The sequence below is a fragment of the Caretta caretta genome, chromosome 3 (assembly GCF_965140235.1).
Source record: "Caretta caretta isolate rCarCar2 chromosome 3, rCarCar1.hap1, whole genome shotgun sequence".
In the NCBI taxonomy this organism is placed as follows: domain Eukaryota; kingdom Metazoa; phylum Chordata; order Testudines; family Cheloniidae; genus Caretta; species Caretta caretta.
In genome coordinates this window covers 133,386,846-133,406,630 of record NC_134208.1, presented here as the reverse complement: position 1 = coordinate 133,406,630, position 19,785 = coordinate 133,386,846, and the positions used below count along the sequence as shown (strand labels likewise).

At 37.5% G+C, this 19,785-nt stretch overlaps 1 protein-coding gene across 14 annotated transcripts in view; it reads left to right on the top strand.

Moving 5' to 3' along the window:
* SIPA1L2 (signal induced proliferation associated 1 like 2) overlaps window positions 1-19,785 on the top strand; it is a 236,675-nt gene that overhangs the window by 167,604 nt on the left and 49,286 nt on the right. For 10 of the 14 annotated variants that reach the window (XM_048843864.2, XM_048843859.2, XM_048843862.2 and 7 more), the window contains 2 exons: window positions 15,631-15,888; window positions 19,189-19,284. In XM_048843864.2, coding sequence (XP_048699821.2) covers window positions 15,631-15,888; window positions 19,189-19,284 — 354 coding nt within the window. The remainder of the gene's footprint in view (window positions 1-15,630; window positions 15,889-19,188; window positions 19,285-19,785) is intronic. The other 4 variants (XM_048843870.2, XM_048843867.2, XM_048843872.2 and 1 more) reach the window with 2 other exon arrangements.

The following is a 19,785-nucleotide window of genomic DNA, read 5'->3' as shown; positions in this document are numbered from 1 at the left end:
TACAACAGGTCCTGCAACGTGTTCCACAGGCTGGCTGTACACTGTGTGAAGAAGTACTTCCTTATGTTTGTTTTAACCTGCTATTAATTTAATTGGGTGAGCCCTGGTTCTTGTGCTATGTGAAAGGATAAATAACACTTTCACTTTCTCCACACCATTCATAATTGCAATTTGCAAAAGTTTAAAGCTGCCTTATCTTGAAGCCTTTTTTTTTTTCTTTTTGGATATTTCTGCATTGAAATGAGTATGCAAGGAGTATCATGGAGAATACCGACATACTAAACAGGAATTTCATTTTACAAAGTTATGTATTACAGTGAAAGAAATAGCTTATACTATTGTATCTAACTCAGCTTTCTGCATTTTTTTTCCCCAAAAGCTTTATCTGTTTTTGTAAACCAGAGGAAGAAATATATAAGTTTTTAATTTGGACTTGTTTTTCTTTCTCTTGTAACTATCATGTAATTAACAAACTTCTTGGTATGTCTAAATTCTGGAAGGGAAAATTATGTAATTTGAGTGAGAACTTAATAGTTTTTGTTCTGTATATTGCAACTTGGAATTTTGCTCAATATGAAGTGTCCATTGTTACATTTTGAAAGAGTGTCATGTGCATGTTGTCTTGTAATACCAGTATTTTACTTGTTTTAACAACCATACTTAAAAGAAATAACACAAATTACTTCCCTTGGAAATGAGCCTTCATTTCAAAGGAACTGTTTTTTTCCAGTAGATAAATACAACATGCTTACAGGGTGAAATGATTACTAAAAGCAAATGACCCGTACTGAAACTTCTTGCAGCTGCAAATAGTGTGTGAATTGCTGAAGGTACAGTATGTAGTAATGCATTAGAGACCCAGTTTGTTTAATGAACCACATCCCTAGCAGTCATTTAATTCCTTCTGAAGTTGATTCTTAAATGAAACACTCTTGTTTCATCATTTTTATTGAAGCAATAATAATGGTGAAGATCGAGAGTGTGTGTGGTTTATTCCATTATATTATACCCATATAACGAAGCCTATAAATGACAGCGTCTTACTTTGTATTCAGAGTAGCAGCCGTGTTAGTCTGTATCCGCGAAAAGAAAAGGAGTACTTGTGGCACCTTAGAGACTAACAAATTTATTTGAGCACAAGCTTTTGTGAGCTACAACTCACTTCATCGGATGCATGTAGTGGAAAATACAGTGGGGAGATTTTATATACAGAGAGAAAATGAAACAATGGGTGTTACCATACACACTGTAACAAGATGGATCTGGTAAGGTGAACTATTACCAGCAGGAGAGCGGGGCGGGGGAAACCTTTTGTAGTGATGATCAAGGTGGGCCATTTCCAGCAGTTGACAAGAACGTGTGAGGAACAGTGGGGGAGGGAGAGGAATAAACATGGGGAAATAGTTTTACTTTGTGTAATGACACATCCACTCCCAGTCTTTATTCAAGCCTGAGTTAATTGTATCCAATTTGCAAATTAATTCCAATTCAGCAGTCTCTCGTTGGAGTCTGTTTTTTAATTTTTTTCTTGAAGAATTGCCACTTTTAGGTCTGTAATCAAGTGACCAAAGAGATTGAAGTGTTCTCCGACTGGTTTTTGAATGTTATAATTCTTGAAGTCTGATTTGTGTCCATTTATTCTTTTACGTAGAGACTGTCCGGTTTGACCAATGTACATGGCAAAGGGGCATTGCTGGCACATATCACATTGGTAGATGTGCAGGTGAACGAGCCTCTGATAGTGTGGCTGATACGATTAGGCCCTATGATGGTGTCCCCTGAATAGATATGTGGACACAGTTGGCAACAGGCTTTGTGGCAAGGATAGGTTCCTGGGTTAGTGTTTTTGTTGTGTGGTGTGTGGTTGCTGGTGAGTATTTGCTTCAGGTTGGGGGGCTGTCTGTAAGCAAGGACTGGCTTGTCTCTCAAGATCTGTGAGAGTGAGGGATCGTCCTTCAGGATAGGTTGTAGATCCTTAATGATGCGTTGGAGAGGTTTTAGTTGGGGGCTGAAGGTGACGGCTAGTGGCGTTCTGTTATTTTCTTTGTTGGGCCTGTTCTGTAGTAGGTGACTTCTGGGTACTCTTCTGGCTCTGTCAATCTGTTTTTTCACTTCAGCAGGTGGGTATTGTAGTTGTAAGAACGCTTGATAGAGATCTTGTAGGTGTTTGTCTCTGTCTGAAGGGTTGGAGCAAATGCGGTTGTATCGTAGAGCTTGGCTGTAGACAATGGATTGTGTGGTGTGGTCTGGATGAAAGCTGGAGGCATGTAGGTAAGCAGAGCGGTCAGTAGGTTTCCGGTATAGGATGGTGTTTATGTGACCATCGCTTATTAGCACTGTAGTGTCCAGGAAGTGGATCTCTTGTGTGGACTGGTCCAGGCTGAGGTTGATGGTGGGATGGAAATTGTTGAAATCATGGTAGAATTCCTCAAGGGCTTCTTTTCCATGGGTCGACATGATGATGTCCTCAATATTACTCTGTATTAAAAATCAGTCTGTGTTCAACTTCACTATCTTGGTTTAGTATGGTTAATAGACATTTTATAGAGGGGGAGAAAAGAAAGAAGTTTGATCATTTGCTTTTTGTTTCTTTGTATTCTGAAAGTCTTTGACTAAATGGTTGACTGTCCCATTATCATGCAGGAGCGTTTATATCTGTAGCTTCTAGTAATGCAAATGCAGTTACTCTTGCTCGCATCAGTGGAAGAAATCTTGTGTGATAAATTTTCAAAGCGCTTCATGGGAATTTAGTGGAGAGAATCTACATTATATAAAGATAAGTGAACTTCTGGTTTTTGCTTTGTACGTGGCTTGTTTATTTCTTCGTAGTTTTTTATAGCAGTATGAAATTATCTGTTTTGGTGATGAAAGTATCCAGGGTTAGGAGAAAAGTGTTTTACTTTGGACTTTTTTACTTTGCTACTTGGCTTTGCAATCAGCTCAGAATTCACTTTGCACAAAATGTTTCTTTCTGCTCTATTTCTGAAAGTTTATTAGCAGCTATAATGATTTTTCTATATTCTTTAAATGGTTTATAAAAATCCTTTAGAAAAGATTGCTTCTATTGATTTGTTTTCTCTTGAAAATTAACACTCTGTTTGAGCCATTACTTTGGCTAGAAGTGTAGGTTTTGAATGTAACTACATGCACCATCATTGAAAATCCCTAAAAGAACCTTTGTGTGTTAAATTTGATGTGTGCTTTCTTTCCAAAAGAAGCCTACTTTCATATTGACTTTGACATTGTCCTAAGCCTCACCTATCAATCATATCCTAAATACTAATCATATCTTAAACAACATCTCAAGATAATTCAGACTTTAGGGTGAGGGGGAAGGCTTTTTTCCTTCTGAATCCTTGTCTGAATACACTTACTGTAACCCAATGGATTTTATGACAGTATGTATCTTTTTATATAACAGAGAAGCTTGCTGTTTTCATGGATTTTTTTATGGCTAATGTTATATTAAATTCTGTCTCAGACTTCCTAGATATAAAGTAACTTGACAAGATATGTTCTGTATACTATATGTTTATGAATCATCTTCTTCCACTTCAAGACACTTCTGTTTTGCACTTTCTCACACTATTATTATTGTCTTGAAATATTCCCTTTGCTTTCCTCTTTCTTCTGCTGTTTCAGTAGCTCCATCCATCAGTGGCGAAGAAACAGAAGACTGTTTTCTGTTGACCAACCCAATGCACACACATCTTTCCTCTCCACTTAAATTCCACACTTTAGTCAAGCTTGAGAGAATTTCCTACCCTTCCAAATTAGGGCCAAAGTTGATCTGTCATTTGACCCTATATAAGCAGAAAATGGGTGAAGTTCTGCAAGCAAAATTTCAAAGTGCAGGGCCAGAAGTACATCCTGTTGAAGATATGATCCATTTCTCAGTGGGTGACAAATCAGCAGATCAGTCTATCTAAGATGACTATCAACTTGGTACATAAGTACGAACATCTGTGTATGTTCATATAGTTTTCCATGACTTTGGAGTGTGAGTCAATCTCAAGGCATAACCTCAAGGAAAGTGGGCACACTGTGTTCACTGACCCTTTATGTGCGTATGGTCCCACATAAAGGAGGTACCACTGCATGCCTACTGTGCTGCAAGCTGGAATATGGGAAGCTATTATAGAATGTGTTATGGCTGCCTGTGTCTCTTCCCCAGCTAGTCTGTTGGTTGAAACAGGAGGCATGTACTAAGAGCCTTGCTGGGTCTGTTTGGGGCACTGTGGGAGAGTGCCAGGTCTTTAACTCTGAAGAAAGAGACAAGGTCTTCAACTCTGAAGAAAGTGAGATGATATTCCAAAGCAATCTCTCTGGCACTAAGCTCTACCACACAAAAGATGTAGCTGCCCCCAGTACCAGATAAGAGGAAAGAAGGAGGAGAAATCTGTGGATATGCCTGCCTGCTCCAGTGTTCCCTCCTTTTTTCCTTCCCTCCACTAATCTCGCTCAGATTCTAGGAATCCACCATTTCTGACCCCGAAAGATATTTTTAGTTCATATCAATCAGTATTTGGCTTTGTTGTTGTGGAGTCAGAGTGAAACCAAGGTCAGCTTACTTGTTACCCAAAAGGAGGATTATTCATCAGTTGAAGATGATAAACTTGGGAAGTAAAAAAATGACCACTCTTCAGGCAGTAGCCCTGCTGTTTGTCAAAACTCCAAACCTTATATTTTTACATTAAAATGAATGCTTAGGACTCAGAAAGCTCTATTGTGGTGGTTTTTCTTTGTTTGATATTTTCTAATAATTGCATTCTTAATGCCTCTATGTAGCAGGCATTTTTTTCAAAATGTATTGCTCCCAGAATTTCAGGGTTATTCTCAGGAGACAGCAGGAAAATTTGTGTTTCTTTGCTCTATCAATGGTATGGAACTTAGTTATGTTTCCGTTTAACCCTAAAGTTGAATGTGTCCTCATTTTTCCTCTGGTTTCTATCCAGCACAGTAATTACAAGCTGCATAAGCACATATGTACATTTGTTATTGAGCAGAGAAAATAGCCAAAAACGTGTGTGTAATTGATCTATCAACCTTGTCTATATTTTCTAAGCATTTCCTTTTGGTAAGTCTGATGATGATCTCAAACTGTGCCCTCCACTAGAACTCTTGTACAAAGCAGTTTAATTGAGCTGATATGTCAGCAGAAATAAAATGTAATTAATAATGTTGGAATTTCGTGCTCATATGAGAGCAGATTTTGTAGCTGACTTTGCATTTCAGACTTGATTGATATTGAATTATTTGTGAAAAATGGCTTCAACCACTAGTTCTATATGAATGATTCCTAAATCTCTGACCTGTCTTCCTCTTCCAAATCTTGCATCTCCAGATGTCTTTGACATCATTTGCATGTTCCACCATCATTTTAAACTTCCAGCACTAGATGTCTTCTTTCTTCCTGATATCACTCCCCGACTTTCCTCCTCCCTCTTGTTATTGTTAACTTCATTATATCATTCCCTTTTCATAGGTTTACAGCTGTGGTATAACTTTTCATTCCCCCCCTCCCCTTTCAAGGATTTTCCTTTCCTTCTGATCATTTGCCTTCCCCATAAATGTTGTATCATGTCATCTTTTGTGTGTGGTTGTCTTTGTATTCTTTGGGACTTGGAAATGTGTCTTGTTCTGGTTCTGTTGTCCTGTTCTCATTAGTGCAAACTACAGGTTTGATACTGCCTCACTGATCACACAGGTGTGCCAATCAGGTTGTAGTTTATTTTTTTTAAGTCCTGGTCATCCGCTCTAGCTAGTGCATGTACTCTGTCCCTGTTTTTCATGTCTCTCACATACAGCATTGCATCTCCAAGGGCATTTAAGAAACTTCCACTTGCTTGTGGGCTCAGCAGCCCAAAGCTTTCCTCTTAGCCTAAAAATGAATGAAGATCTTACTTTGTAAGAGCACATTGTCAACTTCAGCTCTTCACATCTCTCACCATGAGTGCTTCACCACTTCTACTGACAGAACTGGTAGGGCTGGTGGCAGCTTCATCATCCAAGGTGATCATCCTAGCAACATCATTATGTATTTATGATGCTATACATTATTTTAACTAATATTTTCATCAGTCTGTTGATTTTTGACAGAATGCAGTTAATGTTAGTAGGTTTCTGGAGGGCTGTGGGGACTAAGTTATAGTGACATGGATTGACCTTCATTGTTTGGCCAGTATTGTCCAGGTAGAATCTCTAGGCTTGATCCAAAGTTAGCGGGAGTATTTGCATTTACTTCAATGGGCTTTGAACTATGCCCTCTGAGGAAGATGTTTGCATGTTTCCTGTGGCCCTGCTTGAAATCAGCTCAAACCTGGAAGCTATTTTTGAACATGTCTATGCCTGCTAGTTATTTATTGCAATTTGTTTGGCTGTCTGACCAAAATACAACAGTTTCTGTGAATCAAGAGGATAGTCATGTGGTGAAGGCACTTGACAGGAATTTGGAGAATACAGGTGCAGTCCCAGTTCTACCATGATCTTCCTGTTTAACCTTGAGAATGTCCATTAGTGTCTCCATTCTTTATTTTCCCACCTGTAAAATTGAAATAATGCTTCCTTTCACCATTCTGCAAGTTCAGTCAAGTGCATGGTTGCCTCCCACATGTTCCTTCAAATATTCTTGTGGGCATACTCACTTGCTAAGGTGGAAAAAGTTCATGAACCCAGTTTTACAGTTCATAAAGAAGATGAGGAATTTGGCTGGAAATATAAACAAATGAAGCAGAACAAGGAGGCAAGAGTCAAACTGTAGATCAACTGAGATCGCTAGCATACCATTTGGTTCTGAGAATTTAAGGAGCTGGAAATTGAGCATTTTGATTACAATAAAACACTTGTATTTTCATAAGATTTAGTTGTAGAGCCCAATTTAATTGTGACCCAAAGTACAACAGCCATGCTGAGTAACAGTCTTATTATGACAGGTTTCAGAGTAACAGCCGTGTTAGTCTGTATTCACAAAAAGAAAAGGAGTACTTGTGGCACCTTAGAGACTAACCAATTTATTTGAGCATGAGCTTTCGTGAGCTACAGCTCACTTCATCGGATGCATACCGTGGAAACTGCAGCAGACTTTATATATACACAGAGAATATGAAACAATACTTATAAACAAGTCTTATTATGATGGTGGAATGTAATTGAAAAAGACAAGGCTTTCATGTAGTTATCAAGACAGCAGACTCTTAATCATAATATATAAAAGCTTCTCAAGTTTTCTCAAGAGCTTTACATTAAACTTTTAAGTATCGTATTAGCCTAATGTAGCTCCTTCAGGGTGCATCCTAGAAGCCCTTCATGTAGGAGCTCGAATAACTATTGAAAGGTTTCAGAGCTTCATGGTTTTTAAAGCTGATAATGTATTGTTGCAGACTGCTTCATAAGTGTATTAAACTAAAATGTTGTTTGCAATAATATTTTAACATTGCAGATGACCACAGCTGCTGCTTTTTATGTGCTAAGCTGCAGTAATCAGCACTGTCGGGTCACTCTAGTGTTAGCTGTCCCACTTAGGCATGTAGGTGGTACTTTTATAGTAATTTACCAGCATAAACTTAGCATTGCTATAGGTTAACACATGGTTTCTAAACAGAGGATCCTTAAATATTTGAGTCCATCTATTTAGCTCAGAGGCCTGAGTACTAACCTACATGCCATTATGAAGGGGAAGAAATGTTCTGGCTTCTGATGTGCCGATCTAGAAACTGACTCTGTCATCTGTATTTTCCCTTCTGGTCATATTTGCTATCTAACTTTTTGAATCAGGGATCTTTTCTTAGTCTATTTATCAAAACAATATGTTGGATGATATTGGGGAAAACTCTCCAGCAATTCCCTTTTTCTATTTTACATCATTTAAATATCTTCATAGGAGCATAAGGCTTAGCTTTGGTCTTTGCATTTAAAAAGTAGGTGCAAACGCTTTTGTTAAATACAAATGCCCACATATACCTATCAAACAATGCAATAAAGTGTAGCAAACAAAGGCTCGTTAGCAACCCAGCTAAATGTTGAACAGTAAATTAAATACGATTTCAGCAGTTAGCCAGGATAATTCTCTAGATCCAAAATAACAGTGTCAGTATTTGGCTGGAAACCTACTAGTAGATTATTTCACATGTCCCCAATACACAGAGTAAATGCAATGATGACCTTCTCTTTCTGTGAACTGCAGTACTTATTCTCTGTATGGTTGTTGTGAAGTAATACAGTATGCCATTCAATCTTAATGCTTGACTGCTCTGATCTAATACCCAAAAAACACCAAACAGCATATTTTTCTTTCTGTGATTTCAAGGAGGAGGATGATCAAAAATACTTTGATATAAGCTATGTATTTACGTGTTTTTAAGTGACTGGGACAGGGTTGGATAACTTCATTGCTTCTTATGGTTTTGTATGTGAAGTCCAATGTGTACTTATTCAGCTTATAAAAGTTTCTTGATTAGATCTGATAGTGATTTGAAATAGGGTTGTTTACAAACCTCTGTTTACAGGAACAATGTCTACAATCACATAGTCATTGGTTAGCTAAAGGGACATATTCTCCAGTTGAGGCAAGTAGCTACAAAACTTGAAGGTATTAATCTTAACTGAGAAAGGAGTAATTTGGTGATATAACATGCTTTTAGATATGTGATAAACTAGATAATCGTAATTGTCCTTCTGGACTTAAAATCTATGAAAATGTGGTTAAACATTTAAAATACTTTTTTGGATTTAAGGATGTGGAGAATGACATATACATATTCTAGAAAGACCTTGTTCAAGTTACCAAACTAAGAGGTAAGATCAATATCTGGAAAAGTCTGAATTTGTAAGTGATGTTATCAGCTTAAAGCAAAAGCTTCTCACACTCAGGATACATGGGAGAGAGGATAAGGGAGGAATGCAGAGTATTGGGAATCAAATCAGGGGTAGTTTAGATAACCATTCACATAACTGAAGTTCCTAATCCAATAATGACAATCTGTGTAGATAATTACATCCCAAAAATTACATTAAAAGGAGTGGGCGGGTTTCAAACAGCCTGTCAAGGGCCTATAAAGGGCTCCATTGTTTTGTTTTTTGTTTTTGCTTTTAACTTTACGTTCATGAAGAGCTTGGAAGATGAATTCTTACAGTTAACCATTATGTCTACCATGAAAACCTACATGCACAAGAGTGGTGCTCAAAAGTGTTAGCTGCAGCATGTCCATGAAAAAGATCAGAAAAATGCAACCAGTCTACGCATTTATTTTAAATATATTAAATTTGACCATGTTCCTGAAGAGTTCTTCTACTCTCACTTTTGAGCCTTCCTTAGCTAGTGAGGAGGTTGATTTGGGTGTGTCAGACTTGTGGGTCCCCAAGGCTCTGATTCAGGACAGAAAGTTGCCTAGTGGTTGCTAGTGCAACTATTATGGACATAGACTCTGAAAGCAGTTTCATTATTGAAAGCATGGGACAGAATTTTGGCTCATCAGGTAGAGCTGACTACTTGGCCACAAATGAGAAATTTTTGTTTGCTGGTTCTTTTGGTACAAAACAGCCCTGTAATTAATTTAGAAAGACTCTTTACCTAGCAAATGCAGAGGAAAGCAAGAATTAAAGTTTTGGTTTTGTCAGAACACCTAATAAGGTGTAAAGCCAGCATTTTTGGCTGATGTACGGTTTCACTCTTGCCTCCTGGTTCTGTTTCACTTGTTTGCTTTTTCCAGTCAAATTCCTCCTCTTCCTTTGTGAACTGTAAAACTGGGTTCACGAACATTTTCCACCTTAGTGAGAGAGTATGCTTATACGTATGTTTGAAGGAACATATAGAGGCAGTCACATGCTGGATGGAACTTGTAGAATGGTTGGAAAAGGGCCACACAATTGACAAAGGTATGCAAACTTTCTGTCAGGTGCAGAAAGACATAAAGAGCAATATTTTGCCTCATTCGTTGGATATTTTGCTGAACTTAGGTGAGAGATTTAGTTTTGACAGGTTCAGATGAGAAATTAGACAGTCCTCGTAATGGGAGGTTTCTGGGTTTATTTGAATTGCTTGCAGAAATGATAGTATGTTGAGAGATCATGTGGAAACCATTAAGGCCAGTAACGCAGATGTGACATATTATCAAAATGAATTTATCAATAGGATCACAAGAAAAGTATGACAGGTTTTTGAGAAGATTAGGAAAGCTAAATAGTTATCTGTTGTGTTTGACTGTACTCCTGAATAGAACAAATGTTTCTAGTGTTAAGGTGTCACAACGTTCTGAAAAATGGAGAGAAGTTTGTTGAGAATTGTGTAGATTTCATTGCTAGCCACACAAAAACTGGGTAGTGTATTAAGGAGATTATTTTAGAGAAGCTGAAAAAAAGATGGTTCAGATATGGCTGATTGCCGTGGACAAAGCTATGACAATGGAGGTAATGAGGCTGCAGCATACGAACAAGTTCAAAATCAAATTAATCAGGAAAATCAATATACGTCTCTCAACCCATGTACTGCTCACTCACTGAATCTTGTAGAAGCTGCTGCAATGGTTCTCTAAATTCTTCTATTTTTTGAATTGTTCAGAGATTGTATGTCCTGTTTTCCACTTCTTCTAGTTATTGGAATGTGTTGAAAAAGCATATTCGCATTATATTAAAATGCCAAAGCATGACAAGATGGTCAGTAAAGGTTAGGGTGACCAGATAGCAAGGGTGAAAAATCGGGACAGGTGCTGGGGGCAATAGGCACCTATATAAGACAAAGTCCCAAATTTTGGGACTCTCCCTATAAAATTGGGACATCTGGTCACTCCAGTAAGGATAGAGGCCATACATCCACTACAAAATCAGATTGAAGGTATTCTTGATATGTTAGACAAATTCCAGGTTTCACACAATCATACCCCAGAGCTTAAGTCAGAAATTGATAGCTTGCAAACAAATTTCAGAGTTTTCAGTTTTGTTTTGTTTGAGATGTGGTATACTATCTTATGTAAGAAAGATAGGGTATAAAACAAACCTTACTTAAGCAGTTGCTTAACTGATTACCCATACCACCTCTCTTACAGATCTTTGAATTTTGATTGCTTTATTAAATGTAAAGGACTTGAAAGCTGAAATTAGTTTATAGAGTATATTAAGCATCTTTAACAGCAGCCACTAATAGTATAGGATATAAGAAGACTACAATAGCATTGTACTATAATTAGAAAACTTGTACTCAATCACTATTTTGGGAAGGTGACTTTGTTTAGATTTTTGACTGAGTCCCTCAGAATAGGGGTTCCTTGTGTCAAATGGTTATTAACTCCATTGTTGCTAATACAACAGAGGAAAAACCAAAGATCCAAAGATAGATAAAATAATTTGGTCAATTGCTTGCATGCTAATTCACCAAGTTCTCCTTCTCTATGGATCTTTAGTAGACAGCCCTTTTAACTAATATCCTAAATAATTATATTAGACCCAGGATATAACACTCCCAACTATCTAACATTACTTCTACGTTTATGACAGACAATACAGACAGAGTGCAGTTCAAGAAGCTTGCACACATGGCCTCATTTTATGTCTGTATGCATCTAGAACTTGAAGGGCAGTATGAAATCATTACTGTCATACACACACATTCTACAATCTTGGTTAACAACAGTAACTTGTTGCATTTTAAAGCTGCTTTACAACAAAATTGATTGGAATCTTTTACAAAACAAAGGGACACAGTAACTCTGTGACAATCTTTAGATCACATGCACAAGCATATACACCACCATACTAATTAGGTACCCAGTTTCAGGAAGTGATCAATTGACTGATTTGACCTGTTACCCAAGAGAAAGTATGTTACTTTATCACCAGATGTTTGTTCAGCTGCCCGCTTTCAACTCAGTTGTTGTTCACACCAGGAGTTGACAGTGCAAACACGGGTGGAGCAAAGGACAGACATGACTATAGTTTTTTTTCCCCAATGCACTAGCAGGCAACCCAATGCTGGAAAATATAGAGAGATAGTTAAAGGTACCTGTCTGAGATAGGTACTTTGTCACCAGGAGGACTCCAGATGTCTGATCCTGGACCTCAGTCTTCTTCCTTCCATGTGTCTTTGGCTTTCAGGAAGCAGTGTGCTGAAGGAGACAGACCTGTTTTATCCTATTTCTGCTGGGTGGTCCAAGTTTGTTCCTTTTCTTGGAGGTATTAGTGTGGACCAATCAGATGGTGATTTGTTCTTCTTCCAAAGATTTGAAACATCCAACCAAAATGAATCATCCTTTATCACCATCCTATCAGGGAACAAGACATCACATTGGCGGTTCTAGCAACTGGGGCTGGAATTTTCCAATATCTGTGTGCAACACATCTCATCATACCAGCTTGTGTAAGACAAGTTAAGCCATAGCTTTGATATCACTATCTTGGAACCATCTGTTTTGCTCTGGTCAGCAACTTTCTCTGCAAGTCACTTTCCATAGGTCCCATTGTGGTGCATCTCTTGGCCAACTTTGCAGTTGTGCTTATTCAAGCTGCAATTTCTCCATCAACATTATACTAGTTGCTGAAATCTCCAGTTTAAAGTTAATATAACTTGTACAAAGACCTTCCATGTTCTTTGATGCTCTTTAAACTTGTTTTAACTGTCCATTATACAATGCAAAGTCACTTCTAGAACTATTGTTCTTTACCAGACCAGAACAGCTGTATAAATCCTTCCATTCCTGTTCTCCTTGTTTTAAAAACAATGGGACCTTATTATGTATGGCTGAGCTGACACTGTACATTATTGTGACACTGACACAGCTGACACTGTACATTATTAATCAATTATATTTCTGATTATTTCACTCTGATAGTGTTCATATAAACACAAGCTTTGATTTCAGTTCTTTTTATTTACTGCCTCTCTCACCACACCTGTATATCACTAAATAACATAAGCATGCTTGATTGCAAATATTAGCTTTACTACTTCACTAAAATAAAATAAATCAATATGAATGCAAGCCCTTTCTTTTCCTAATAGGATTGCCCATGAGGTAAACCTTGTCATCTTCCTCTTCTAGCCTTGGTCCCACCTGTATGAGGTCAGCTCTTCGAGTCCTCCTTCTCCAGTCCAGTCTGTCTTGAAGCAGTTCCTTGGAAATTCCACAGTTATTCATATCCTTATATGACATCCATCCATCCATCCAGATTTGGCTCTTCCAACCCTTCTCTTACCCTCTGCTCCTAAATTTAACACCCTTTTTCCTATATATTCTTTGCACATGCCAAAACCGGTTAAGCATGGATTCCCTTAGCTTTTCTGTATTTGGTACCTTTCCCTAATTCATTCATTCCAAACATGGTCCATCCTTGTAGCTCCAAACATTCATCTTAACATTTTTATTTCAACTGTATTCAGGATCTGCTCTTGTCTCTTCCCAGTCAGTGCCCAGCACTTAGATCCATATAAAAGTGCAGCCCAATTACCATCTTGAAGATCTTACTTTTCAATTTAATAGGCATTCTCCTCTCACACATCACTCTTTTCACAGGAGTAAACCCTGTTAAAGTTTACAATATTTTGCCCAAAGTTGGATCACTTTATAGTCAACTTTCTATGTTATAGATATAACGTAACTTAATTACAATATTAGATTCCATCAGGTTCCCTGTTTTTCACTGCTGTATCTGTTAATATATAATATCTTAATGTTTGATATTAATTTAATTTTTAATTTATTCACTCACTCGTTCACAGAAAGGGAAAAGGGGAAGTCTCTTTAGCAGCACCAGTGGTACACTCTTGTAAAAGGCTGTAGCTATTCTGAGTTTGCTCAGACAGTCTGAAGAAATCTTACTGTTAGACCTTAAGTTTTTATTCTCATTTCCATCAGTTCTATCTTTTTCTAAAACAGGCTTGATGTCTGGGCAATTCTTCAACAGTAATAACTCATAACTTCGGGGCCTTTGTTACTATACTGACCAAAAATTAATTTTGTGAGCAAAAAAATGGCAGTCCACATCTTGACATTCAAACAGCCGACAGTTTACTTGGTGGTCTTCGAGATGCTTTATCAGAATTATGGGCTTCTGGGTTCATTGCTTCTGCTGCTTCATAGGCTCACACAGTAGGGATATTTATTCAGCTCGAAGGAGGAAAGTAATGCCAGGCAAACTTACAAAGGATGAAAGGTGAACAGGTCCCAAAAAAGTTCTTGAATGTGAGGCTTTCAATCCCCAGTTAGAGACAATATTAACACGGTTTGATGATAGGATGTGTAAACAGGATGCAGCCATAAAAAGGGCTGCTTTTTTGATGGACGAGATACTGAAGTGTCTCAATAACGAAGACCTAAAGAGGCATGCTTAAAATTTAGCAAGCCAGCTAGCCCTGGGAATTTAAACTGAGTACTGAGAATGAGATGGAGTTCTTTGCCACTTTTTGCAAGTGAATCTTTAAGGATGACGTGTGTGTGCGTGTGTGGAAAAAAAAAAAAAGAAAGGCTCTCATTGATCTCCTTAGCTATAGAGACAAATGGTCTATAGATGAGTTTCCCTGACACAGAAATAGGTCTGCATAGTTTTTGCTATCTTCCTGTAACCATAGCTGCTAATGAAAGTAATTTCACCTGGTTGAAACTCAAGACCTAGCTAAGAGTGTCCATAGAGCAGGAAAGGGTTAAATGATCTGCTAGTTATTTCTGTAGAGAGCTTGGAAGCAAGGCGGGTGGACTGGGATGAGCTAATTAATGAGATTGCATCAGAGAAGGCTCGGAAGGTCCATTTGTAAAAGTACTTAGCAGTGATTGTGGGTTATTTGTTATTATTTACATTGGGGACGGCGGCACAGCGGAGGTGGATTTGAATCTTCCAGCCAGACGCAGAACATCGCTGGCACAGAATTGAGAAATGCCGAAATTCAGAAACCCTGGGATGTATTTCAGCGTACTCAAGTGATTACAGACCCTTTTGCTCCAGCTGTCCTTTCAGCCTGTCCTTGTCTCAGTCTCTTCCACCCCTCTATGTGCCCTCTTTCTCTTTATCAGTGGTTCCCAAACTTGTTCCGCTGCTTGTGCAGGGAAAGCCCCTGGCGGGCCTGGCCAGTTTGTTTACCTGCCTGGCATACACAGAGAAGTAATCAATAATACCAGATACTACATAAAAGTAAATAAGGTTGCAGGAGAAACTATACATTAAATATTTTTCAACTTGTATGATATTGTATAAATTGAGAAATCATGTGTGATCATATCATTTGACTTGTAGTGTGATGCGTACACACAAGGGAACAGAGTTAAGACTGCACTTGCAACCTTAATGTTGACATTTCCTGACTTCTGAGTGCTTAACTGGGCAATCTTTATAGTTCTCAGATTTTAGTTTTTATTTATTATTTTGGATAATGCGGAATTTAAGACATGGATAAACTTTCAGTATCTTATACTGCTTTTTCACTTCGAAAGACAGACATCTGAAACGCTGGTTTCCACATAGTAGTGAACCGTTTACATTATTTTTTTGCCAGATAAGTGGTTTGTTTGTTGAAGTGTGCAAAAGACAGTGCTATATGGGAATGTTTGTGCCTTTGTAAGAAAAATATACCCTACCTTTTTATGGTAGAAAGATTTTTGGTATTTTTTTCCCCTCCAGTAAGATTTATCAGCATTTTTGTGTGTCCTGCAGGGGTTGTTCAGAACTATGCCGAATCCCCATGGTGGAATATAAACTCGACAGCGAAGGCACCCCATGTGAGTATAAAACCCCTTTCAGAAGGAATACTACTTGGCATCGGGTGCCGACTCCTGCTGGGCAGCCTCTTTCTCGTGCATCTCCAATCCTAGGAACATCTGACAGACTGCAATGCCAGCAGCTTCTCCAGCAGGCTCAGACAGCCATTCCTCGCAGCACTTCCTTTGATAGAAAGCTGCCAGATGGTGCAAGGTAATATACTCTCCATTTAATTCCTGTCATTTTCCTAAATGCTTCACTTGTAAACCTTTTTAGGCCTTGGTATAAAGTTATTTTTAAAGCCTTTTTCGATCATTCATTCATTACTCTGTTGGGTTTTAACAGGGATTTAAGTTTGAGATTTAAGCGCCAAAGTGAACCCAGTGAATGAACCACAGTTCATCCTAGTTGAAACAAATGACGTCTGAGTTTAGTGATAGTGTACAGTAGTACTACTCATAATTAGAGATGGGCAGAATTTTGTGGACTAATAGTTTATTCACTAAACAATGCAGTTTCTTGTAGACCAAAGCTATTCATGAATTCAGCTATCCCACTTAAACTAGGTTGAATTTGGTGAATAGTTTTGTGTCCTCCGGTAAAATAAATAAATAAAGCAAAATGTTTTGTTTGACATTTTCAAAACATTTTGAATTTTTATTTTGAAATCTTTTGTTTCAAAATTTTGCTAGATTTATTTTAGAAAACAAAAAGGTGTTAAAACCAGCTGAAAACTTTGAGCAGGAGATTGGACTGATTGAACTCCTGAAGTCCCTTCCAACCCTGATATTCTGTGAAAATGAAACAAAACAAAAATAAAAAAAATGTTTCTGGTCAAACACCACATTTTTTCACTTTATCAAGAAAAACCTACTTTTCAGGTTGGCACCTCTCCCCAAAATTGTTTTTGATTTATCAAACCAAAAAATGAGTGATTCACTCATCACTATTTCATAACTTCACCCCATGAGGACTACCAACCATCTCCTTCAACCCCAAATCAAATGAAACAGAAGCTGACTGGCTACTTTTGCTCTAAGCTGAGGCACAATCAGTGATGTCATGGAAACCTATTTAGATGAGTGATAAGCATAAATAAAACAAACCTGTCTCTTGCAAAATGAATGATTTAAGTTCATTTATTGTATTATGGACACAGTTTCAAAGGATTCTGTAATTCATTACCACTCCGTATGCTTTGCTTTTTTTCTCTGCTTATTAAAAAAAAGAGAACTTGTAATGTAAAAATATCAAACCTCTTACATTATGGTGAAGTATTTTAAAGGTAATTATGAATCATTTTACTCCTTGAAAAGGGATACAGATCTTTTAAAAAAAAAAAAAAAAAAAAACCTGTTAATGCATTTGACTCTTTAATTCTCACCAAATAAGGTAAACAAATTCGTTTCTTTAACATAATTCTTTCCCCATTAATTTCTTTTTTATTTGGAATTGTCCCTCCTTTATGCCCTTTCCCCTTTAACCATGCAGTTTCTCTAACCTCCAGGCAAAACCGATCTCATGACTGAAATCTCCTAATTTGTATAAAAATCTAAAATTTGTCATGTATTGGTTTTGAAAATTTCTGCTCTCTGGCCCCAAAAAGCATAAATTATTACTGTACTGAAGGAGAAATAATTGATAGTATTTTTACATTTTGTTTAAAACATCACAGTTAGGCTATTAGTAATAGTAATGCACATTTTAAAACTTGTCCTTAGGGAAAGAAGGTTCTGAGTTAATGCTTTGCATATTTTACATCTTGTTTCAAAAATGCATTTTAACTAACCACGCTTAATGTTAGATGACTTAAGATCACTTTACTGACCCATTCTTTTGTTCCTTGTTAAAGTCCAATGTTAAAAGGGCAGTTGTACTAAATATCTAATTTTTTGGATTTGTGAAGCTCTATTAGAAAACAGTACTTAAATATTTATTCAACAATTAATAAAATGCTATTAATTCCCACAGCACATTACAAATATAAGCCCCAATCCTGCAAACATGTTTGTGCATTCATAACTAAGTGAAGCACATGCATACATGTTTGGAGGACTGAGGCCTTAAATACAGTGAGCCATTGCTTGCCCTGAAAAGCTTACTATATAATAGAAATAGGACTAGTTTAACAAAGACAAAACATTAGCTAGCAGGTCAGGATAGGCAGGGTGGGGAGATTAATGATGACAACAAGGGAAAACAATTTGCTTGTGGAGGTGAGGTTTTAAAAAGGGATATAGAGAAGAGAGATGGTGCCCAATGGGTGAGGACTCTTCCAGACATGGGAAGCAGCATGGTAAAATCCATGAAGCAGAGAGATGGGAAGATGATAAAAGAAAAGGTTTGGAACTAGCCTATGAAATTAGATACTGAGTAGAGAAAAATAGGAGAGAATGGTATTATATAGGACCTTGTTGGTGAGGATGAGAAACTCAGATTTACTGAGGTCAGACTATGAAGCCTATAGAGAGTTTCTAGGAAATAGGTGGTTACTTTAGCAGCAGCATTTCAGACAGATTGGAGAGGAGTTGGGGCTAGGAAGGGCAGTGAGATGAGACACTTATATGGTAGATAACAAGGTTAAGAAATACGGATTATATAGCACTAGGGACAATGAGAAAAGGGTGAATTTTAGAGATTAAAAAGGAAGAAATGACACAAGTTAGAAATTGGATATATGAAGAAAATGGGAAGGGGGAAGGGAAAGAAGGATGAGGAGTCAAGAGTATGGGGCTGGGATCCACAAGATAGTGGAGTTGAAAGTTGGCAATGAGAAGCAAGGTGAAAGAGCAATTAAAGGAAGAATTTGGAGATTATATTTCAAATAGCTGGAAATACAAGAATTTTTGTCACACAGTTGTTAATGCGAGACATGATGTTCTTTAAAAGTATAATAATAAAATTCCCTTTAAAATGCCTTCATGTTACCCACATAACGTATATGAAGGATGACCTAGTTCTCAATTGGATGAAGGTACTGATATTATGCATTCCATAGTGTAATCAAAGCCCTCACCATTTCTGGTATATCATAGTACATGTTAGTAATTGTTTCTGGGTGGGAAGGTGCTTTTTTTCATTGTGGGAGTTTCCCATATTCAAAACTCCCACAAAGTCCTGCTTTGCTTACTCATGCAAGTAACTTAAACTCTTTGTTCAAATGAGACTACTTATATGAATAAGGAGAGTGGGATTTGGCCATTAGTCTGTTAAAACCTAGTCTGTTCTCTGCTTTTGTGTTTCATGGTGTCTTTTTAAGATTTACATATGGAAATATCCTGCCAATAACAAACTGGGAAATATTATTTTCTAAAATGCTTAAATGACATGAATTGTAGGAAATAAGTCTAACTGTAAAATCCCAATAGGAATATACTTAAAGTATTCAAACTGCAATCTGTGTGCCTCATTTTTAATTGTAAAAATGAATTTATTTGTAAAATAAATAAATAACAGACCAGTTAAAGATGTTGAAACTCCACAAATACCTCAGTGCACTGTTAATGATTCTAGTCAACATTACAGAAGTTCACCAAGCAACCAGTCCTCCTCCAGTGACCCAGGACCCAGCGGGAGTAGCCAGTGGAGACAGCAAGTGGGATATGACGGGTACTGGTGATTTTATATCTCACTGTAACTCCCATATATAATTCTTTATGAAACAGAATTTATGTACAAGCTAAATATTAAATAGTCCCATTTGCAATGGAAATGTAGTTTAAATAGAGGGCATCACAGGCCTAGTCTGATCTGAGATACCTCAGTGTAAATCAGTGGTGGTTTTCCAGATTTGCACCACTGTAATTGAGTTCAGGATTTGGTCCTCAAACTAATGTGGAAAATTTGTGAATTTCTACCCACAAATTGAGATCCCTTGCAAATTAATGAGGATCAGGAAAAGTACTTGTGATACTACCCTAAGTAAACTGGAAGCAGGGACTCTCATGCAATCTGTACACAAACACAGTTTGGGAACCACACTAGTTAGTGCTTTAGTGCTGGATTAGGACAGCCTACGTTCAGGAACCAGCTTGAGACTCCATTCCAGTCTGGTTTCTACTTCCCTTTGCTTTAGTGGGCGTAATATTCTGTGTCAGTCCTTTTACTGGT